The sequence below is a fragment of the Aphis gossypii genome, unplaced genomic scaffold (assembly GCF_020184175.1).
Source record: "Aphis gossypii isolate Hap1 unplaced genomic scaffold, ASM2018417v2 Contig00374, whole genome shotgun sequence".
NCBI lineage: Eukaryota > Metazoa > Arthropoda > Insecta > Hemiptera > Aphididae > Aphis > Aphis gossypii.
This window is the reverse complement of record NW_026083084.1, coordinates 1-22,270: the sequence shown is the minus strand read 5'-3', so window position 1 is coordinate 22,270 and position 22,270 is coordinate 1. Positions and strand designations below refer to the sequence as shown.

General features: G+C 29.1%; 4 protein-coding genes across 4 annotated transcripts; 1 reads left to right on the top strand and 3 right to left on the bottom strand.

The window, feature by feature from the left end:
- Positions 1–7,467: 7,467 nt before the first annotated feature.
- On the bottom strand, positions 7,468–7,989 carry LOC126553942 (uncharacterized). The gene is made up of 2 exons (XM_050209052.1): positions 7,810–7,989; positions 7,468–7,752 (listed from the first exon to the last, which is right to left on the bottom strand). Exons 1-2 carry the CDS (start codon positions 7,939–7,941, stop codon positions 7,468–7,470), a joined length of 417 nt encoding a protein of 138 aa, XP_050065009.1. The 5' UTR covers positions 7,942–7,989.
- A 1,313-nt stretch (positions 7,990–9,302) lies between these two features.
- Positions 9,303–10,738, top strand: LOC126553932 (putative nuclease HARBI1). The gene is made up of 4 exons (XM_050209046.1): positions 9,303–9,520; positions 9,608–9,748; positions 9,826–10,093; positions 10,205–10,738. The coding sequence occupies exons 1-4, from the start codon at positions 9,303–9,305 to the stop codon at positions 10,736–10,738; spliced, it is 1,161 nt and encodes a 386-aa protein (XP_050065003.1).
- A 521-nt stretch (positions 10,739–11,259) lies between these two features.
- Positions 11,260–13,341, bottom strand: LOC126553931 (zinc finger MYM-type protein 1-like). The gene is made up of 4 exons (XM_050209044.1): positions 13,325–13,341; positions 12,221–13,151; positions 11,450–11,881; positions 11,260–11,373 (listed from the first exon to the last, which is right to left on the bottom strand). Exons 1-4 carry the CDS (start codon positions 13,339–13,341, stop codon positions 11,260–11,262), a joined length of 1,494 nt encoding a protein of 497 aa, XP_050065001.1.
- A 2,410-nt stretch (positions 13,342–15,751) lies between these two features.
- On the bottom strand, positions 15,752–20,218 carry LOC126553943 (E3 SUMO-protein ligase ZBED1-like). Its single transcript, XM_050209053.1, has 3 exons — positions 20,025–20,218; positions 16,990–17,921; positions 15,752–15,777 (listed from the first exon to the last, which is right to left on the bottom strand). Exons 1-3 carry the CDS (start codon positions 20,216–20,218, stop codon positions 15,752–15,754), a joined length of 1,152 nt encoding a protein of 383 aa, XP_050065010.1.
- Between the last annotated feature and the right edge of the window lie 2,052 nt (positions 20,219–22,270).

Genomic DNA, 22,270 nt, shown 5'->3' with positions numbered 1-22,270 from the left:
GCATTTTCATTAATCATTATTATTTTAATTTTCAGTAAAAACTCATAAAATAAAGTTAATAGGTAGATACTGATATAATTATATGATAATAGACAATAGTTTATACCTAATAATTTGTTAAAACCACTTAAAACTTACATATTTTCTAAAAATGATTAATATTGAATTGAATAATAAACTATTATTTGGCTGTATTGGTACAACCAATAATAATTAAAGATAAAGATAATATTATGTTCTAATATTCAGAAACCATAGACTTCCATAGACTAAAGGTTGTATTTATAGTACTATAATTTATAAATTATTTTCATTATCTTAAGTAAAATAATACGGTGATTTGGTACCCAGGTTCTAAGTTATCTTAAGATCTTATATGTAAGAATCTAGGGAAAAAAGCATTCAAGTTAAAAATTCTTGACTGTCTTTTAAATATTCCAAATGTCAACTGCTCTATGAATTATCAGAATTATTTATATTACCTGTTCAATAATTATGTAAGACTGTTTAGTGTTTTTAACAAAATGTATTGTTGAGCATTAAGCCTTTAAATTTAAAATAAGTTAAATATCATAACTTACTATACTAGTCATTTTTAAGTACATACTTAATATTATTATTAGTATTTACTATTGTCTATAGTATTTAGTCAAGGTAGTCTATGAAGCTTTTATTGTTTAACAAATTTTAGTCAAAAAGTAGCATGTGAAACTACTGAAACTGATTTCAATACCGCAATCAATATCAAGAATTTAATAATTTAAAACCGGTACCTATTCAAAATTGAAATCAAAATCAAAAAAAAAAAAAAATTAAAACCGATATACTAAATCAAAACCGAAACCGAAATTTCTTAACACTGGTATTGAAAATTGAAAACGAAATCGAAAATGTTCAAAACCGGTATACAAAATCGAAACTGAAATCGAAATTTCTTTATATCGGTATTGAAAATTGAAACCAAAAACGAAAAATTTCAAAACCGGTATACAAACTCGAAACCGAAACCGAAATTATTTCAATCGGTTTCAAGCCCTGATAATAACGCATCCGGCGATAAGAGAGATTATTAGTAGTAACAATTTGCTAGGTCAAATAACGTTTAATGAAAGTAATTTTTTTGTTGTTAAGCAATTAGACAAATTAATAATATTTTACAATTTAAAAAATAATTATTATACAGAAATGAACGCAGAACAATATTATAACGCGATAGCCGAAATTAAATTATTCTGTGTCGGTGAACAAATCAAACAATTTTCAATCATTAGATTAGAAGGGTTAACGACATTGACCTGTTTCGAGCGCATACGCGCAATGTTCCGTTTTGTTTTTAAAAACACTGATATAGAAGTAACGATATATAAAGAACAATGTTTTACGGAAGACGAGAAAAATCAAATAATTAAAGAGTATCATGACACATTAGTAGGGGGGCACCAAGGTACCTCCCGTACAATAAAAAGATTAAAAATGAAATATCAATGGAGAAATTTAAAATAAAATGTAAAAAATTACATTAAAAAATGCATTATTTGTCAGGGAAACAAATCGGGTAAAAAAACAAAACAACCTATGTTAATTACTTCTACCGTAACTACTACGTTTCATAAAATATGTTTAGACATAGTAGGACCATTACCCATAACAAGTTCAGGTAACTCGTATATTTTAACTATACAAGATCAGGGGCGGATCTTGGATATTTTGATAGGGGGGGGGGCACATATAAATTGTATAATGATTCTTTAATGATATAATTAATAATACATACTATTATTTTTAAAAAAAAATTGGTAATAATAATAATAAGAATGTTGATTACAAAATATCACACACCATAATAATAATTTATACATATATGTAGCCATTAATAAGTAAATAAGTAAAAATATTTTTATAGGTTCTCATATTGCCTCATAGGTCGAATTAAAGTTTTCGTTTATGTTTTTTAGCAAACACATCTAATACTTCTTCCGGTTTTACTTGAATATCTTTATTTATATGCAACATTGCTAAGCCGTTAAGTCTTTCCTGGCCCATTGTCGATCGTAGGTAAGTTTTAATCCTTTTTAAAGAACTAAATTACCTTTCAGCACTTGCTGTTGTTATAGGTATGACACTAAGAATTGTTAAAAGACATTTAATGTTAGGAAACATAGATGCATATTTAAAAGCTTCTATTGAAGAATCAGCCTTTTCTGGTTTATTTTTCCAAAATTGTTTCCATAAATTTAACTCACCACGTAGTGCTTCAATACTATGAGGTAAATCTACTTCATATATCTGAGTCGCATTCAATATTTTATCGTCTGAATTTTCATATGTAAAATAATATTTAGGAATGATTAATTTTAAATTAGAAATAACTGAATCATTATTTTCATTAAAACGTGAATTTAGTTCTGACATGAGATAATCCAAATAAGGTAGAAAATAGTTAACGTGGTAGAATTCAGATAAATCAGTTGATTGGGGCTGAGCATTTGCACGATGACATTGTGTTTTTGTTACTCTTGGAATCCTTATATCAACGTCCATTTTTCCTGCAATTAATGTTTTTCTTCAAAAATATTTTTAAATTCTGTTTTTGAATTTTCTCTTATTGTAGCTAATACATTTTTAACATTGTTGATCATTTCTATCGATTGTGTATAGTCAATATTAATACTCTGTAACTGAATTGATAGTGGAAGTGTTATGGCTAAAAATTTTGTTAATATTTTTAAGGAAATCAAAAATTCAAATTTACAAATAGCTGCAGATAGAGATTGTGCATTGCTTCCTGTATGGTTGCTAAGGCTTAATTCATCTAATGTAACTATTATAGCTGGTAATATTTCCAAAAAATGTAAAATTCCATCATGTCTTTCAACCCAACGTGTTTCACACAACTTTTTAGCTTTTACTGCTTTTTAATGTGGAAAAAGTTCTGTAATTTTTTCATTCAAAAGTTGAGTTCTTAAAGCAGAATCCCTTAAGAAGTTATAAATATTAGTTATTATTCCGACTGTGTTGCGAATTGAAGGTACAGTGCTTGCTTTACTGAGCACTAAATTTAATCTGTGGTTAGCACAATGAGTATAGAATGCAAGAGGCTGTAAACTTGCAATTCGAGATTTTACTCCTTTAAACGCACCACTCATATTCGCAGCACCATCATATCCTTGTCCTCGAAGTAGAGCAAGATCTAAATTTTTTTCTAAATAAAACACATATTCTACAAAAAGCTCCTCCGAGTTTTTGGCTATAAAACAACCAGGGATACTCGTTTATCCAGTGAAGTTTAAAGGAACGATTTTTATCTCCTTGAGAAATTAAAGGAAAAATAAAATTTTCACGTGGAACCCACGGATCACGTAGTACATCATAAAGTTCGTCGTCTTTTATTTTATCAAATTTAAAACCTACATAGTTGCCAATATCTCTTGTATTTGAAATTTCAGTAGCAGGGGAATGAATTGAGTTGGATTGATCCACTTCATTTTGGAGCATAATTTCATTTTCAGACTTTTTGTTTACAATATTGTCATCTAATTTTGTTTTTTTAAAAAACGTTAATATATTTGTATTTTGACGTTTCTTCTCCATGATTTGGATTTATACGTATTGTAAGTTTTAATCCCAAATAAAAATAAATCTAAAAAATACAAATAAGGATAACGAATGTATGAAAGAAAATTACAATTTGATTAAACTATTTTTAAATTAATAACTTGGTAGTTTTCTATAGAAATAATTAACAGCAGAACATATTATATATAACAAATACTTAACAATTTACAAATAATATAGGAATAGGTAGGTATAAGTGGCACCTTGTGGGTGCTGATGGTACGATTAACAGCCGACAACGACGAGCTTACACGCAGTTAATTAAAAAAAATAGAAATAAACTACCCAATATAGTAGTATATTTTACCGTATAGACGACGCTGCCTGTCGTCCACAACTTGAATATAAGATAGCAGCTTAAACGTAATCACACGCACACTATTGCAACGCCTTCGCTTATAATGTACGTACTACGTATTCAGAGTTATTGCTGAATGCTCGTGTGAGCATTATCCATTATACTCTTGGTATATGAGGGAAACAAATTTTATTTTAATTGTTAGCACACAATAAATCATATCCTAACTATTTTACCATTTAAAAATTTGTATTTTTAATAAATGTAGAACCACGAGCCACCACTGGGTATAAGTGTCAATAAATATACTAATATATAAATATATATAAATATAATAAGTATTGTTATGAAATTAAAAAATGTAATCTTACATTTAGCGTTGAAGCGTAACTCTTCGTCTGTAGGAATTTCACAATTACACTATTTTTTTATAAAAATAACTGTTATAACAATGCTGTGTGCTTGTGTGCAGTACGGTCAGTACGAAACTAAATTGTAAGTACCTATACCCCGTCGTTGTCGCGGCGTCGCAGCGGTGTCGTGCGTTAAGATAATACAAGACGTGTGCTCCGGGCCTAATAGATATAAATAGAGAACGATAAGATACTAAGCTGTAACTCCTTTTATCAGTTTAAATGTACCTAATTAATGATTTTACTAATAGTTACTATGTAGTATTATTCTTATTTATAGCTATATTTTTTATTTATATGATACTCATAGTAAAATAAAAAAAATTGTCGATAGAAAATTGACGGGGGGGGGGGGCACGTGCCCCTGTGCCCCTCCCCTGGATCCGCCACTGTACAAGGTGAATTGTCGCGTTATGGCGTAGCCATAGCGTTAGCCTCCACAGACGCAACGACAGTAGCACAAGCATTTGTAGAATGTTTTATATGTATCTATGGTATACCAGTTACTATTCTAACAGATTGTGGTACCAATTTCTTATCAAATTTGTTTAAAGATGTGTGTAAATTATTAAAAATCGAAAAAACTAAAACTACTCCGTGGCATCCCCAATCAAATGGTTCTTGTAATAATAAATATCTATTATTCTAATGTAATGTTTTACATAATATATTATTTTATTTTAAAAATAAAGTATATTTTTTTAGATTCTGAACGAAGTGATGAATTTATGGATTTTACAATGATGTGTGTTTTTTTTTTTTTTGTGTCTGTGTCTGTGTAACTAGTCAAAATAATGCTCCAATTTCAAACTATGGGGGTGGTTTCCGATGTAAAAGTGAATATCCTTGGTGCATTATAGAGGTAAAAAGTTAACATTTTCCAACAGTTTTCAAAAAAATGGAGAAAAACAACAAAAAAAATGACGGAAAAACGGCAATTTTTACGCAAAACCAGTTTTCGACCAAATCGATTTTTTTTTATGGTTGTAATTCAAAAACTAATCACTGAAAACACTTGAAATTTTCACCAAATGTTAATGTCAGTAGTATCTGTATATAGTTAAATTTTCAAAATATTTTGAGTTTTTTTGAGCTATTTATAGACAACTGAAATTTTCAGATTTTCAATTTGAGTCAACCATACTTGTCTAATACTTCCACTCCTTCAATATCCACTGCATCTACTTCCAATCCATCCAACAAAAGCATATATAATTCCTCTATGAAATCTAGTAACAGCAATAATTTTGAAACTGAGTCCAAACAAATTTCATGAAAAAGAGTATATGACGGCTTAACAACATTAAATAATAAAAGATTAACAAAAACTGACAATAGCACTAAATTTGAAGAAGAAATATATAGTAATAAAATTAAAAAAAATAAAATTGATGTTGAAATAAGTGAACTTGAGCGATCATTCTTAATACAAAAAATGAATTATGAAAAGGAAAAATTTGAATCTGAAATCCGTCAAAATAAAATTCGTGAAGAAATATTACTAACCGAATTGATGCACAAGAAAAAAATGTTTGGGATTGAATAAGTTATTTATTAATATTTATTTAGAACCAACTTATATTTTATTGTTATTTTTATATATTGTAACGAGACAGAATTGACTATATTAAATTCCTCTAAATAACGTATGAAGACGCTAACGACGCGCCACCCGCAGACCGTGCGGGGACTATCACGTACAGTTTGTTCTATGCTGAGAGCAAATAAAACCGCACTAGAGGTCGCGGTACTCGCATGTCTTTTGAAACGGTGTGTACCAGCGACATTTACGGATAAAAAAGCATAACTTACAGGCGAACTTAATCACACCTCAAGTCAAAGAGTATCTCAGGACGCACTCCACTGTCTCACGAGATTACCCGCCTAAAAGAGATCACAAAAAACTACCAAAATATCACAAACCGAAATCAATGCTCTCGAAACCCGCCGTCGTTGTAGCAGGTAGTAAATAGACCCCGATGAGCCGGCCGAAATCACCTTTCCCCGTCAGCAGTCGTGTCTGGTGTTTACCGTCGTAACGGAAACACAAACAGCGCGACTTGCTTCGTGATACCCCGCCACTACCTACTTGCCGTATCTGGTATTTGCCGTATTCACGGAAATACAGACAGTACGAGCAACTATCGCTGCCCCTTTTTCGCTTGCCGTATCTGGTATTTGCCGTCATAACGGAAATACATACAGTACGAACAAGTGTCGCCGTTTTATTGCCGCCGTCTTTTTTCACTTGCCGTATCTGGTATTTGCCGTCCTAACGGAAATACATACAGTATGAACAAGTGTCGCCATTTTATTGCCGCCGCCGAGACACTGCGTTGCAGTGCGGATAAATCATCGTACCGCTGATCGAGACTCCGCGTTACACTCACCAAACATAATAGTAGTACTGCTGATACTACTGCTAGGTACAGCATTACACTATCAAGTAGTGATAAGTGATAACGTCAATCGATTCACGGCGTTACTACGCTGATTAGCGTCTTTCGCTTACACAAGCACATGATCACGAACAAACCACCGTCCGCTTAAAATTAACGGCATTAGTGAAAATATTATAGCCGTACAACAGACCATCAAGACACCATTGGACCACATCTCAGGCAGCATCAGTGAGTCCAGTCCAATTATATATTATATTGTAAAGTTTTTCCCTGTTATACGTATTTTGAAATGTACATTGCTTTATGCAATTAAAAGTAATATAAAAGAAAATATTGTAAAAAATAACTACTACAATACAAACAATAAAATAAAGAAGATAATATAATATTTGAAGCAAACATTCGTCTCCGCATTCATTTATTTTATTACAATATATATATATTACATTACTAAGCTACTAGGTATATTCTTATATAATATATACTACTTTATTCTCATATATTATATGACTATATTCTTATATTATTTATATATTACTATATTATTAGAATATTTTTTATTATATTGTTAATTTAATAATAACCATTTTTTTTAAATTTTATTTTATTCTAACGAATTATGATAATTTTTAAACTTAAAATGTATTTTAATATTTATATGTGTTGGTAAAGTATAATACATTTTTTATTATTATTAAGAATTAATTTATAATTTTTATCAAATATAAATTTTTATTTTTTATGTAAAAACAGAATTAATTAATTGTGTCCTAACTAAGTTACCCGTCTGTCTAGCAGGGTTAACATAAACTGCATTTAATAATTCATTATTTATTATATTGTCATGATCTTCTGACATTTCATCATTTTGCTGTTTCAACATATTATATAAAACAGCAGTAGCAACAATTGTCATCATAGTTGTGTTCAGGTGTGTACGTATTCCTACTGCTAACACAGGAAATCTCCGTTTCCACACACCAAACATCCTTTCCACAACGTTTATTGTGCCAATGTGGGCTATCTATTATGTAAAATAAAATCATGTATATGGATCTAAAGACTTGTATCTAAATTATACCTGATATCGTTTCTCTGCCTCAGTATTAGGATTAAGGAGAGGAATCATAAGGTAGTCACGACAAGGATACCCACCATCTCCTAATAAAAAGCAATTTGCAAATTCATAATTTTCAAATTGAGCTCTTATCATGCTATTATTAAAAACTGTGCTATCATGGACTGAACCAGGCCACCTATAAAATCATTATAATATGTACCCATTGCTATTATTTATGTTTTTTTTTACCTAGCGACAATATTCATTATATTCAAATTGCTGTCACATATGGCTTGAACATTAAACGAAAAATATCCTTTCCGATTCCTAAAACAATCTCCTATGTCGGCGTTAGGTGACTGTATTTTAATGTGTGTACAGTCCATAGCACCGATAACCCTAGGAAATCCACATAAATGGTAAAATCCAGTTTGAATGATATTCCTCTTTTCGACATTTCTTGGAAAATCAATAAACTGGGAACGAAGTCGACAAATTGATTGTGATACACGTTTTATTGTTCTACAAATTGTCGATTTATGTACGTGCACATGATCTCCAATAACACCCTAATGAATTATTCCAAAATATTTATAAACAAGTTTAACGAATGTTCATGCAACCCGGCATTAAGGTGTCATAATATATTTACATATATATATATATAGCTGTAGGATCCTCTAATGTTTTTTATTGTTATAAGTAGTCATAGTTATATCATTATCATTAGTATTATTTAGTAAGTTCGTTTATCAGGTATGATATATCGAAATATGACGTCCGAAGCTAATATGAGAAGCTTTCTAGCGTTTCATTTTATTCAAATCAATCTAATATTAGAATTATATAAAGCCGAGACCGATATATTATTCGACGTTATACAAGCAGCCAAAGTAGGATTAATACACCCAAGCTTATTAACCCCCAAAGAGTTACTAAAACAGCTTTTAAATATTAAGGTAGGGATGCCAAGTGGTACAAACTTACCCATAGATATTTACTTGTGGAACTGAATACTTCCACCTTTAATGTGCCTATTAGTACATCCAAAAGCTGAACACGAGACAACCATATTGAATATACTAGATATACAAAATTGTAACAAATTACAAACTAACGAAAAGGCTTGAGATTATATAGGCATTTGAGTAAATATCTCAGCGATTAAGAACGAAAATAAATCGTTATTTACAAATTCATCGTATTTTCCTATGTAAAAATGAAATGTTTTGCCCTTCGGTGGTGGGGGTAACGTCAAACACGACGGCTCGTTTTTACGGCCGAGTCCGCGCTCCAGTATATCTTATCTATCTCAGTGTCCGTGCGCAATCATTGCGACGTCGGACGTTATCACTTTATGAGTTATCAGTGTTATCACGTATCTCGTTAGTCGTTAATCGTTATTCGTTATTCCACTATTTCCACTTCCACAGGTTACTAATGCATACGAATTACGAAATAACTTTTAATTATTATTTACTTCTAAATTATAATTAGTAATAGGTACCCTAATTATGGGTAACTTAAATGAACAAGAGTTAGTAGGACTAGCTCTAATACTAGTTGGTGAAGTCATTTTTTTCTCTTCGTCGGAAGAAAATGAGGAAGATGATCATGACTTTGAACTTGCAGCGCCATTTTTAACCGTCAACAATGTTATACCTAGAATGGAAAATTATGTCGAAAAGATTGTACCCCAGTTCAACGATGGACAGTTCAAATCTCATTTTAGGTATTGACTTTGGTTATTGTTTATAAGCATTAGAACTTTGCTCTGAATGGTTTTTTTTTAAATATTATTAATATAAAATATTTATAGAATGCTTCCAAAAACTTTTGAATTCGTACTCAACATAATTGTACCAAAATTGGTTAGGAAAAAACCTGGATGTCCAACTATCAAACCAAACAAGCAGTTTCTTATAGCAATTTGGAAAATGGTTACCCCAGATTCATACAGGTTTGGTTTTTTTTTTATGTTTAGTTACTAATAGAATTTTTAATTAGGTAGTTGTTTTATTCCACGAATATTTACAGGTCAATTTGTGAAAAATTTAATGTAGGGAGAGCAACTGCATTGAAATATGTAAGAAGAGTGGTTAACGCTTTAGACATTCTAGCACCTGCTTTTATTGTATGGCCTAATGAGGAAAGAGCAAAGGTTATTAGAAATGGATTTTTTGCTACTAGTAACTTTCCTAATGTCCTCGGTGCAATAGATGGGACCCACATAAACATACCGGCACCTCATGATCATCCAGAGTCTTACGTTAACAGAAAAGGTCACCACTCAATTCAACTTCAAGTATATTAGATTTTTTTTGTCAAGATGACATTATAGCATGCTAGTATGGTTGCTCATAAACTTTTTGTATTTGAATTGGATACTAATTTAATAAATACTATGTTTTTATAGACTGTTTGTGACCATCAGTGTAAATTTATTAACTGTTATGCCGGAAACGTTGGTTCAGTTCATGACCAACGAGTGTTTCATTTGTCTGAATTACACGAAAACATTAACAACCCTACAAAATTTCCCAACAACTCCCATCTTGTTGGTGATGCAGCCTACACGTTGCAAGAACACCTATTGGTACCTTACCGAGACGATGGACATCTCACTGAAAAACAAAAAAACTATAATTTTTGTCATTCTTCGTCACGAATGGCAATTGAGAGGTCATTTGGATCGCTTAAAGGCCGTTTTCGCAGTCTCCTTACCACACTTGCTATGGAGCGTGTTGATCTTATTCCAAAATTTATTATAGCATGCTGTTTGTTACATAATATATGTTTATTGAAGAATTATGATATTGCAAATACAGTTGAGGTATTACCAGAAGCCGTCCATGATCGAGATCCAGTAGGAAGAACTGTTGCAATAAACCGACTAGCTGTATTTAAGAGGTATAATATTTGTGAACGATTACCTATTCGAAATGTATAAGTAAGTTTATTTATTCAAATATTTATGTTTAATTTTGTAACATATTAATTACTTTTTTTTTTTTTTTTTTTTTCCTGTTTGAACCGACGACCGGGAGGGAACCGCTTTCGCATTACTTCCTCCCGGCCACCATAACATATTAATTACTGTTTGCATCAAACCTAACCTTGCAGTTACATTACAAAAATGTTTATTTGACAGTTTGTATATAAAAAATCAAAGTAGAATACTTACGATAAATAAACTTTGAAAAAAGTATATTAATTATACATCATATAAAACATAATAACAAAAACATAATATAAAACTAATATAAAAACATAATAAAACATATAAAAACAAAAAAAAAAATAAATGTAATATGACACAGTGGCGTATTTACAATTTTTTTTTAGGGGGGGGGGGTGTCATATCATAATGAAATAATTTATAAATTAGAAGGTATAAAATACTTAAACTCAATTCAACCTATTTTTATATTAACTATACAGTTATATTAGAGTTAAAATTAAAAACACAAATTATATTATAAAATCTAGTTTTCTTTTTTTCTTTGCCAATTCATCAATAATTTCATCGGTCTGACAATTTAAATCTCGGTGAATTGATAACATGGCAAGGCCATTAAGTCTTTTCTGAAACAAAATGCAATTCAAGGTTTAGAACGTTTAATTAAGAGTTATATTTTTCGGGAAAATAAAAATTATTTACCTCAGACATTGAGTTTCGTAAGTATGTTTTTATTCGTTTTAATGTCGAGAAAGATCTTTCGGCTGTGGCAGTAGAAACAGGCAATGTGGCCAGAATTTGTAGAAGCTTGAAAATATTTGGGTACATATCATTGCATATCGAAAGAGATTCCATTGCGTTTTTAGGTATTGTAGGAAGTGAATTAATTTTTCGAATCCAAAGTTTTAACTCCGAAATTAGAACGTCTTTGTTATGATCAATTAAATCTTTATCATAAAGATGAATTAATTCATAAAAGTCTTTAATGCTGGAAGTAGTAATTTCTGAGAATAAACTACAAAAACCTGATAGCGTGGTTTTATGATCAATAAATCTACACTTTATTTCAGATATAAATATGTCCAAAAACGGTATAAAAATCGAAATTCTGAAATAATCTTCTGGTGTGTTTAACTGAATATTTGTTCAATTTTTTTGAAATTTTGTTAGTCTTGGTAAAACTATCGGAATATCTAACTTTTTAGCTAATATAGAAGCATCTTGAAAAAAATTATTAAATTCATTTTCAGCGTTATTTCGGAGAAGTTCTAATTCCTTTAGTGTATCTTCAGCCAAAATTATAGCCTTTCTCAAATCAATATTTTTATTTTAAAAATTTTTTGACAACGGCAATGCAAGCGCAAATATTTTAGACACTACTAATAGAGATACAAGAAAATCCGATTGTAAAATTGCATTTTTTAGATTATTTGCTTGAGAAGATGTTTCAGTATTGTCCCAAAGACTTATTACCTCTAATGATTCGATAACACAATCTATTAGTTCTATAAAATCGTGAATAGAATGAAATCCTTCAATCCAACGCGTTGCACAGCTACGTTTTAACGATTTTGCATGAATTTCTTGTTCAGATGAATCAATACATTGTGATAATATGTTTTTCCGTTTTGGATATACAAAAAAATTATGAGCTTTTTCGACGGTTCCGAGGCAATTTCTTATAGATTGTATTGAACATGACTTTGATACCACTAAATTAAACGAATGTGCAGCACAGTGAACAAACATTGCCAATAGATGTGATTGATTAACGTATGCTTTAACATCATTAAACTTCCCTGACATTGTCGCTGCGCCGTCGTAGCCTTGGCCACGCATAAATGCTGTTTCAATACCAAAAAGATTTAAATTGTCTAAAATTAATTTTGCTAATCCTTTTCCAGTTAAATCGGAAGTTGGGACAAATTGTAAAAAATCTTCACGAATAATCATTTTTTCTAAATCAACATATCTAGCACATAATGAAACTTGTTCGATACCCGATATATCTGCAGTTTCATCTGCTAAAATAGTAAAGCATTTAGCTTTATTTACTCGAGATACAATTTTTCTAAGTAATACATTATTAAAAGAATCAATTATGGCATTTTGACTTATGGAACTAATATACTTATTACGTAGTCCTGGACCTTCTAAAACATTTTTAAGATTCGTATCACCAAGTGCTCTATATCGTAATAATTCACGAAAATTTCCTTCGTTAGTATTTTCAGAGTTTTCTACAACCAAGTGACCAGAATCTCTATGACCCCTAAGAGGTAGGTCTTGTTTTCCGCACACCGCTATAGCTTCAATAATTGGTTTAATATTTGTCCGGTTTTCTTTTACTTGTTTCGCTCTCGACGAGTCTAAAATGTTTATAATAACTTCAGAAGGATTGTTCCTTGTTTTAATAAAATTATCAGCATCAATTATACATTTTAAATGATATTGTAAAAGAGAATGTTTTTTAAATGTCTCCGTTGCATGTTTCCAATTGTCAAATTTGTATTTAGTCAAAGCTCCAAGACTTTGGTTATTAACACCAGCACCACATTTGGAAAAGGCAACACATACCTTACAATAAGCTCCATTTTCCTTATATGAATAAACTAGCCAAGACCACCGTGATAGCCAATTATATTGTAATCTAATTGTTTGTCCTTTTTTATTTTTATCATAATTTTTACTTATTGGAAATATAAATGTTGAATCAGGTTTCCAAAGATTCGTTAATATATCATTAATTTTAGTAGGCTGTAAACTTTTATTGATAAAAAATGCAATGTCATTTGAGCTGAAATTATTAGCACCAGTAACCTCGGCAGGAACCACAACAGAAATTATTTATTTTGCCACACTATCATTTTGAGTTATTTGTTCCTGTTATAATGATTTATAATAATTATTTTAATATAATATGACGTTTTAAATGTTAAAACTATTAACTACGTAATACGTTTATAATACATAAAATAATATTATAGAATATAGTAGTATAACAATAATTTTTTGTGGTATAATATTTGTAAATTGTAATTCATTAATATAATAATATTATATACAATTTTGAATTTAATATACCGATTAAATTAATTCGTATTGTGTAGGTAATACATAATTTAAATATAATTCAAAGTAATACTTACTTTGGTTTCGTTTGACTTCATAAAATAAGAATCTAAAGTCTTCATTTTTTTTTTAAATGGCTCCATTTCACTGTATTAACTCGTAACCGTAAGTATTATCTACCAAATATAAAATCAAAATAAAACCACACGTTCGCACGTCGTGTGTCACTCATTCGTCACGAATAACATAATACGCAGATAAAATCCACAACATCTATTATAATAATATAATATGAAACGCGTTATCGGGGCCAGACTAGACCGATTTGCGGAAATGTATACAACCAATAAAATGCATTATGTGATTCGGGCCTAATAATAATAAAAATGATAAATATTTAGTAATCTTTTTTGTTTATAAATTGCCCGTATTTCAACTTTTCATAGCCGAAAACCCTGGTACACTGGTTTTATTAAAAGTTTTAAACTACCTAAATAGTTTTAAATGAAAAAAAAAATTGAAAACTCAATTAAATGTTACATTTTTTTTCTTTATTATAATTATTTGCAGGTAAAGGCGGAGCATTCTGTAAGTTGTGTAGAACTCCACTAAGAGCTCATAAAACAGACCTTATGAAACATGCAACAGCTAACTGCCATAAACAAAGAGTGAATGGCCTGGATGTTAAAAAACAACCTGTATTAGTTTCATTTGGTAAGTTAAATTGGATTATTAACTTATATAAGTGTACTTAATCGAGTTTCTAAGAGTGAATGTAGTTACAAAGGTTGAAATATTTGTTTAGGAATTTGTATTAAGTCAAATATTGAAAAAATCAGGGACCTTAAGTTAGCTCTTTTCATTGCAACCCATTCAGCAATCAGAAGTATAGACCACCTTGGTGAACTTCTAAAAACCATGAGTGGGACTAATAGTTGTTTTTCGTCATTGGATTTACATAGGACTAAATGTTCCAAATTAATTTTAAATGTAATTGAACCTTGTTTTCTGGCCGAATTAATCGAAGATATTGGTAATAATCCATTTTCCATCATCATTGATGAGTCAACAGACATCGGAACAAATAAATACATGGCATATTGTATTCGCTATTACAGTAATACTATGTCAAATATGGTTACAGAATTTTTGGGTTTCACAGAAATAGAAAAAGCTACAGCTGAAGTACTCAAAGATGTATTTGTTCATTTCAATCAAAATTAAACATACAAAACATGGTTGACATAGGAACAGACGGTGCGAGTAATTTGTGTGGGAAAAATAAATCTCTTTTTACTCTTTTAAAAAACGAAGTCCCTCATCTTCAACTGATTAAATGTGTATGCCATTCTCTAAATATATGTGCGGCTAATGCGTGTGAAGAGCTCCCGAGTAGTCTAGAGTTCTTAATCAGAGAATCAAGAAGTTGGTTCTCACATAGTTCACTACACCAAATGACTTATAGAAGTTTATTTCAAGCACTACATGATGGTAAGCAGCCTCCGTGTTTAATTCAGTTATCTACTACACGATGGCTCTCATGGCATAACTGTGTAAAAGCTGTTCTTACTCAGTGGATTAGTTTAAAAACTCATTTTCAAATTTTATCTCAAAGTAAAGAAGGGTGTTATACTTCTCGAACACTAGCAGACATGTTCAAAGATGAAACACACTTTCTTTATTTATTATTTTTAAATCCAGTTTTACACGCTATAACTCAGGTAAATCTAGTTTTTCAAAGCACGAATATTGATTTGGGCAAGGCGTATGCGTAGGGCTGCGCAATTAATTTACTAGTGTACGATTAAATATTATCTCAGGAAAATCGATATTTATCGATTAACGATTAAATCGGTGAATCGATTAACGATTAAATCGATTACTAATTTATATTAATAACCTTTTAAATTAATTAATTGATTATAATACAAATTAGCTGTTCTTTAACTGTCCTGGTCCTGGAAAAAAGATAAGTACGTTTAACTTACTTGTTAAAAGGGGTACCTATTCAAAGTGATTAGTACAAGTAATATAATATAATATCATTTTTCAATGATTAGGTTAAAATAATATTAACAAATTGGTTTAATAATTATTGAACGGTTTATATTTGAATTTTAAATGTAATACTGTTATCCTTATACAGTTAATATTTATACATAAACATAATATTTTAAATAATAAAAAAAAACATATTTACCATCGTAGACAGTGTAAACTTTACACTATATAATAAATAATAAATCTTAAAATGTTGGTTTTGATACATAATTTTTGTTCATACTTAAAAATATAAGCTGACTTGCATGGTCATTAGTTAAAGAGGATCTTAAATCCGTTAACACACATCCTCCTCTACTAAAAACCCGTTCAGACGCTACACTTGTTGCTTGTGCCGTCATATATTTTTTTGCTAAAATGTAAAGAAAAGGATAAGTATCCTTATTTGTAGTCCACCATTGAATAGGGTCTTGCTCAAAATTTGATTTTGGAAAATTAAGGTATAAATTAATCTCTTTTTCAATTTTCTGAGTTAAAGTAAGATCCTTTAAATAATAAAAATAACATAAATTAAGTATACATAATATATATAATATATATTCATCAAATATTATTATTTACCCTTTCCGTATAATCGTTATTAGTAGGAGCTTGAAAAATTGCAAACAATCCAGTTTTTTTTTTTTTTAACCTCGGGCTGAACATTTAAGCACATTATTTGATTCCTATCATCTTTTGATTGTTGCCAAGATTTAAATGTTATTTCACACATTTCGATCAGTACATTTTTATATATGGCAAATAATCTATGTAATCAACTTTAAATCTCGGGTCTACAGCAGTACATAGCATTAAAGTTACATTATTTGTATACCGTTGATTAAGAACACCAATAACTATTTCGTACATTTTTTTAATTATATTATTATTCTGCAAATGGTCAGGTTCGTCAAAATTAATTTCGGTTATAATATCGTTAATATTAGAGCTTTCTACTACATTAGCCAGTTTTGAATTTAATGATGAGATGATTGGAATTATTGCTGAACCTGTTACGTAAGAATCCGCTGCTAAATTATCGGTAATTTCCCGTATTGGCTGTAAAACCGAGCTCAAATTTTTTAATATATCAATTTCATTTTCTCGAAGACATAATTTTTTGAACTCACCATTCTTATATCCTCGAAGAAAACTAGTGAGGCCAAGTTCCTGTTCAATTATAGTATTTATTAACTCTAATATAGACCACCAACGCGTTTTAGAAAATGACGGAAATTTCTTCTGTGGTAAACCAAATTTTTCTTGGATTTTTCCCATTTCACGTACAGATTTCCAGCTATGGGCAAATATATTATAGATGTTTTTAACTTTATGAACCACATTCATCACTTCTTCCATTTTCAAAATCCGCGATACTGCTATATTAAGAGAATGACCATAACAGTCGACGTGTGGTATATTCATATTTTTAACGGCTTTTATCATGTTAGCACCGTGGTCTGTTGTCATAGAGCATATTTTCCATTCTGAAATTTCATAGTCTAGAAGTAACATATGGAGAATATCTGCAATATTATCATCCGTATGATCTTCCGATAATTCAACACAACCCAAGCAAGCAGAACTTAAACCTGAACTTGAATTTATAAAATGACATGTAAGTGCAATGAATGGTTGATTAGAAGTAGATGTCCAACAATCCGTCGTTAACGATAAAAAATCAACATTTTTTATGATATTCCCAACATTAGTACGCGTTTCTGAATATAATTCAGGTATTCTAGATTCAGTTAACGTCTTTCTAGAAGGCAATTTATAACTTGGATTTAAAGCTCTTACAAATGTTTGGAACCCTTCTTTTTCTACTAAGCTATAGGGCATCATACTAGTCGCAATAAAATATGCTAAAGCATTGTCCATCTTAATTTTTGTGGCTTTGTTAATAGTAAATTGACTCATTTTTATTTGTTTAAGACAACTTGTTTCTTGAATTATATTAGAACTACTCGTTGATTGTTGTGTAAAACATGAAAATGAATTTGAGGAATCTGAATTTGAAAAAGACGGTGTTGTGGTCAAATCATTGTCTTCATTTGCATCACTAGAATTAAACCGAAAACGATGTATATACTGAAGTGGGTTGTAATAAATCATAAATTGCAGAAATGTGCTCAAAAAATAATAATTTGGTGGTGAAAAATTGAAAAAGTTAGGAACGTGATAAATAATAGACAATACTACAATAGCTATAAGTCTAAGATTGGGCATTAATACCTAGTTAAAAATTAAAATTAATTAAGTTACTCTTATTTTGAAACCAAATTTTAACATATTAGTGTGTAGTAATTAATTTCTAAATCCTCAAAATAATGATTATAAAATAAAAGTGTGAATAGCTGATTTATTTATTACTAAAGAATAATTTTTATTTTTATAATTGTAGTACAGAATCATTTTTAAATCTATTTATCATAGAAATGTACTATCTTAATCGTTTATTTTGACATATAAACTTATTGTTATTGATACTGTAAATGAATTAGGTACAAACTTGCTTATAAATTTGTCATCGGCCAAAAATGTCATTGAATTTGAATTATATGAAAGATATTAGATAATTTTATATGTCAAACGACAAACGGCAAACAGTATTTCCCATCTTAAATAAATAACTAATAATTTAAATAAATATGTTGCTTATAGCTATACAAATTACTGCTATATTGAAATAATTATTGTTTTGTAAGTTTTACTATTAAATTGCAATAAGAAATTAAAAACAAAATTGTTTATGATAATTTATTTATAGGTAATGTACAATAATTTTAAAAATTAGTATTGCAGCTAATATGCAGCTTAATACTATTGCTTATTATATTTAAATTTTATAAATTTATAAAAGTATAAAAATGTTGTCATTGATACCAGTTTGTAAGAATAAATTCTAAATGGTGAATATTATAATAAGTAAATAATATAAGTAATTAATGTTTATATTAATAAGTAGGTATAAATAGTATCTGGATATATTTTAATCACCCCCCCCCCTCGATGAATTTCTGGATCCACCCCTGATTGATTGCAATATTTCTGTTTTACATCTACTACCACTATAAGCTTATAATATACTCATCAAATATTGTAATGAAACATTTTTTACTTATTTAATTAAAAGTAGTAATTTTTATGTAATTTAAATCATACAGGTATAATAAAATACCTACTGTAAACATAATTTTAATTTAAAAATAAAAGCAAATATAATAGAATATACTTAATATAATAATATAATATTATTAAGACATATCAATATACATTAGTTACCATCATCGCTCACAATAATTTACTTATTAATTATTATTACTATATATTTTGTTTGTTACATTCGATACCAGTGATGCTATAAGAATAACAGTCATATAAATAATTAAAAATATAATAGGATAATAAGTACATTGTTTAAAACTAAATTTATTTTCCTTCCGAATTAGTTTATGGCTTTATATAATATTAAATTAGTTAATAACGAATCACATATTATTGTTTGCCAAATTCCCTTCAAAATTTATCGACATTAAATATTGAATTTTTTTTTAGTTTTGTGGAGTGTCCAGACACCTTGGACATTCCCTCAAAATACGCCACTGTTGTTATTCTTATTTGAATTTTAATAGTTATTTTATTATTTTGTTACACTATTAGATATTATAAAATCTTTGTAAATTTTTACATTATAACTTTTTATTCGAATAATTCCCATCCCTGTGAAGTGTGAATGTCTATATCAATATTATATATAGGTAATAATATAGTCATATTGATATTCATGAATTTTAATATACATTTAGGAAAGTATTTTTGCAAGACAAAAATTGAAATCTTAATTAAACCTTTAACCTTCTACCAAAGACATAAAAAAAGATATGTTTATTAAGGCAAATGTTATTATTATATATTACTTAATTTGTATAAAATATTATATTATAATTTTATGATATAAGAACTATGGTATTTACTATTGTCTATTTAGTCATACAGTTTTCAATTTTGTTTAGGTACCTACTACACTATTGTAGTATTGTCTATTACATAATTACATAGGTACGAGTTTATGACGTTCGTGTATCTACCTAATTAGCTTACTTGTAAAATTATAATAATATAACTAATAATATTACAAATTAAATATAAATATTAAACTTACTCAAAATCATTGGAACTAGTTACTCCTCTTCGAATTCGGTCTAGTTCAATGTACTTGGATTTATGTTTTCCCTTTAAATGGTTCCACAGATTTGTAGTATTTGAACCAGGGTTTGAATATGATTTATTGCATAATAAACATATTACCCTTACACCATTTTCTTGTTTTTTAAATGCTTTCCAAGCTTCACTCATCGTGATTTTACCGAACTGTACACTGTACACTTGATTTTTAAAAATGAAGTGCTACTAATTGTTGGTTATTATAAAAATTATAACAATAGAATAAACTATAAGGTATACAAGGATCCTGTAACAGGGTTGAACACACGTTAACAAAACAGACTAGAACGCTTAGAAAATATGAATAATTCACAGTGTCTCAGTATACGTGAGTACGTGAGACGCGAATACGCGATTGGGCACAAAACACGACTATCGTCTTGAAGACTCGAATAAATGTGTACCGACAGGCGACAAGCGAATTAACGAAATATTGAATAACGAATTTATATAACGATAAAAAAAAAATAATAGAAATTATAAATAACTATTTATAATAAAGACTCGCGAGTCGCGATCACGATGCACGAAAATAGACAATATTACAATATTATTTTATCTACTAACTATATTTGATTTAAACAATATATTATATATACCTATATTATATTATTATCTTAGAGTAATGATTTATATTTATATGATTATATTGTAATTCTAAATAAAGGTCTTCCTCTGCCACAGAAATATATCTGTATATAGGTATATCTTTATATATATGTGGCCTCTGCAGTCTGCACACACTAATCCTAATGTATAATACGGATTGTAGGCTTGTAGTACTGTAGTAGTGTCGGACGGTGGTGATTAAATTGAACGCACTTTGTTTTTAATTTCTGATTATGAATTCACGAATATCGATTCCCGATCTCGACATATTTTTATTTAATATATATAAATGGCAATACTCGTCATTGGGAAAAAGTCCTGAGTCTTGACTCTTGAGTCCTGATCCTGAAGCACGAAGTCTAATTATCTTTGCTGTTATTCGTAAGTCATAAATCTGATAATTTGAATGTAATTTCAAAAAAAGAACCGGAAATAGGCAGTGAGACAGTAGTTTGCATTGTTGTGATACCTATTAATTATGATTCTGAACGATAGAAGACGAGTGGGAATGTCGAGAAGTAGGATCAAGTGGATTAACCATTAACCATCATACCATCAACTAACTAAATTGTAAAAATAGTTTTATATTTTTAATTATTTTTCAATAGAGTTAAGTTGTGACTAATCTATTTTTTTAACGAATTTTATCAACAATTTTAAATTCCAATACTTATAAAAAATAAAAACTTTTTTTCGATTAAATCGACAATTGATTAACCGATTAAATCGACGAACGATTAACCGATTAAATCGACCGATTAATTATCATTCGATTAATCGATTTTTTTAAATGAGTAAAAATTAATCGATAAATCAATTAATCGATTAAAATAATCGATTAATTAAAATAATTGCGCAGCCCTACGTATGCGGACATGAAAATGTTGCTTAATGTAAACTCTCCCGATCGTACACTCTCCCGGGTCTACTCCAGTACTACCTGACGGAAATGTGTAAGCTCTCCCGGATTTATTACTGTACTACCTAACGGAAACATGTAAACCGTCCCGGGTCTAGTAAAAATCATAAAATAAATTTAATATACATTTAAGTTGCGTTTAAAAATAGTCAATCATATATAATAATAATAAAAATATAAATTAATGTCTTTAGCTGCTATGAACATGGTATTATAGTTAAAATACAATAAAAAATAAAATTTCAAAAAATCCAATATACATTAAAGTTTTTTTTTAAATAGTCAATAATAATAACTAAAAATACAAAATATACGTAAAAATATTAAGGTTGCGTTTAAAAATAGTTAATAATAATAATATAAATTAATGCCTTTAGCTGCTATGAACATGATATTATATACATTTAAGTTTCTTTTAAAAATAGTCAATAATAATAATAATATAAGTTAAAATTACAAAATATACGTACAAATGTTAAAATTAATGTTTTTGATAATAAGAACATACATATTTTAAAAAAGTTAGGGAATCTATTTTTTTTTTCTTTAAATCTAATATTTTTTGGGATATATTTTTTTCTTTATTTTTTGTATAAATATTTTTACTCGATTTATTTAATTTATTGCAACTTTGAATTTTAATGTAATTTCAGTTT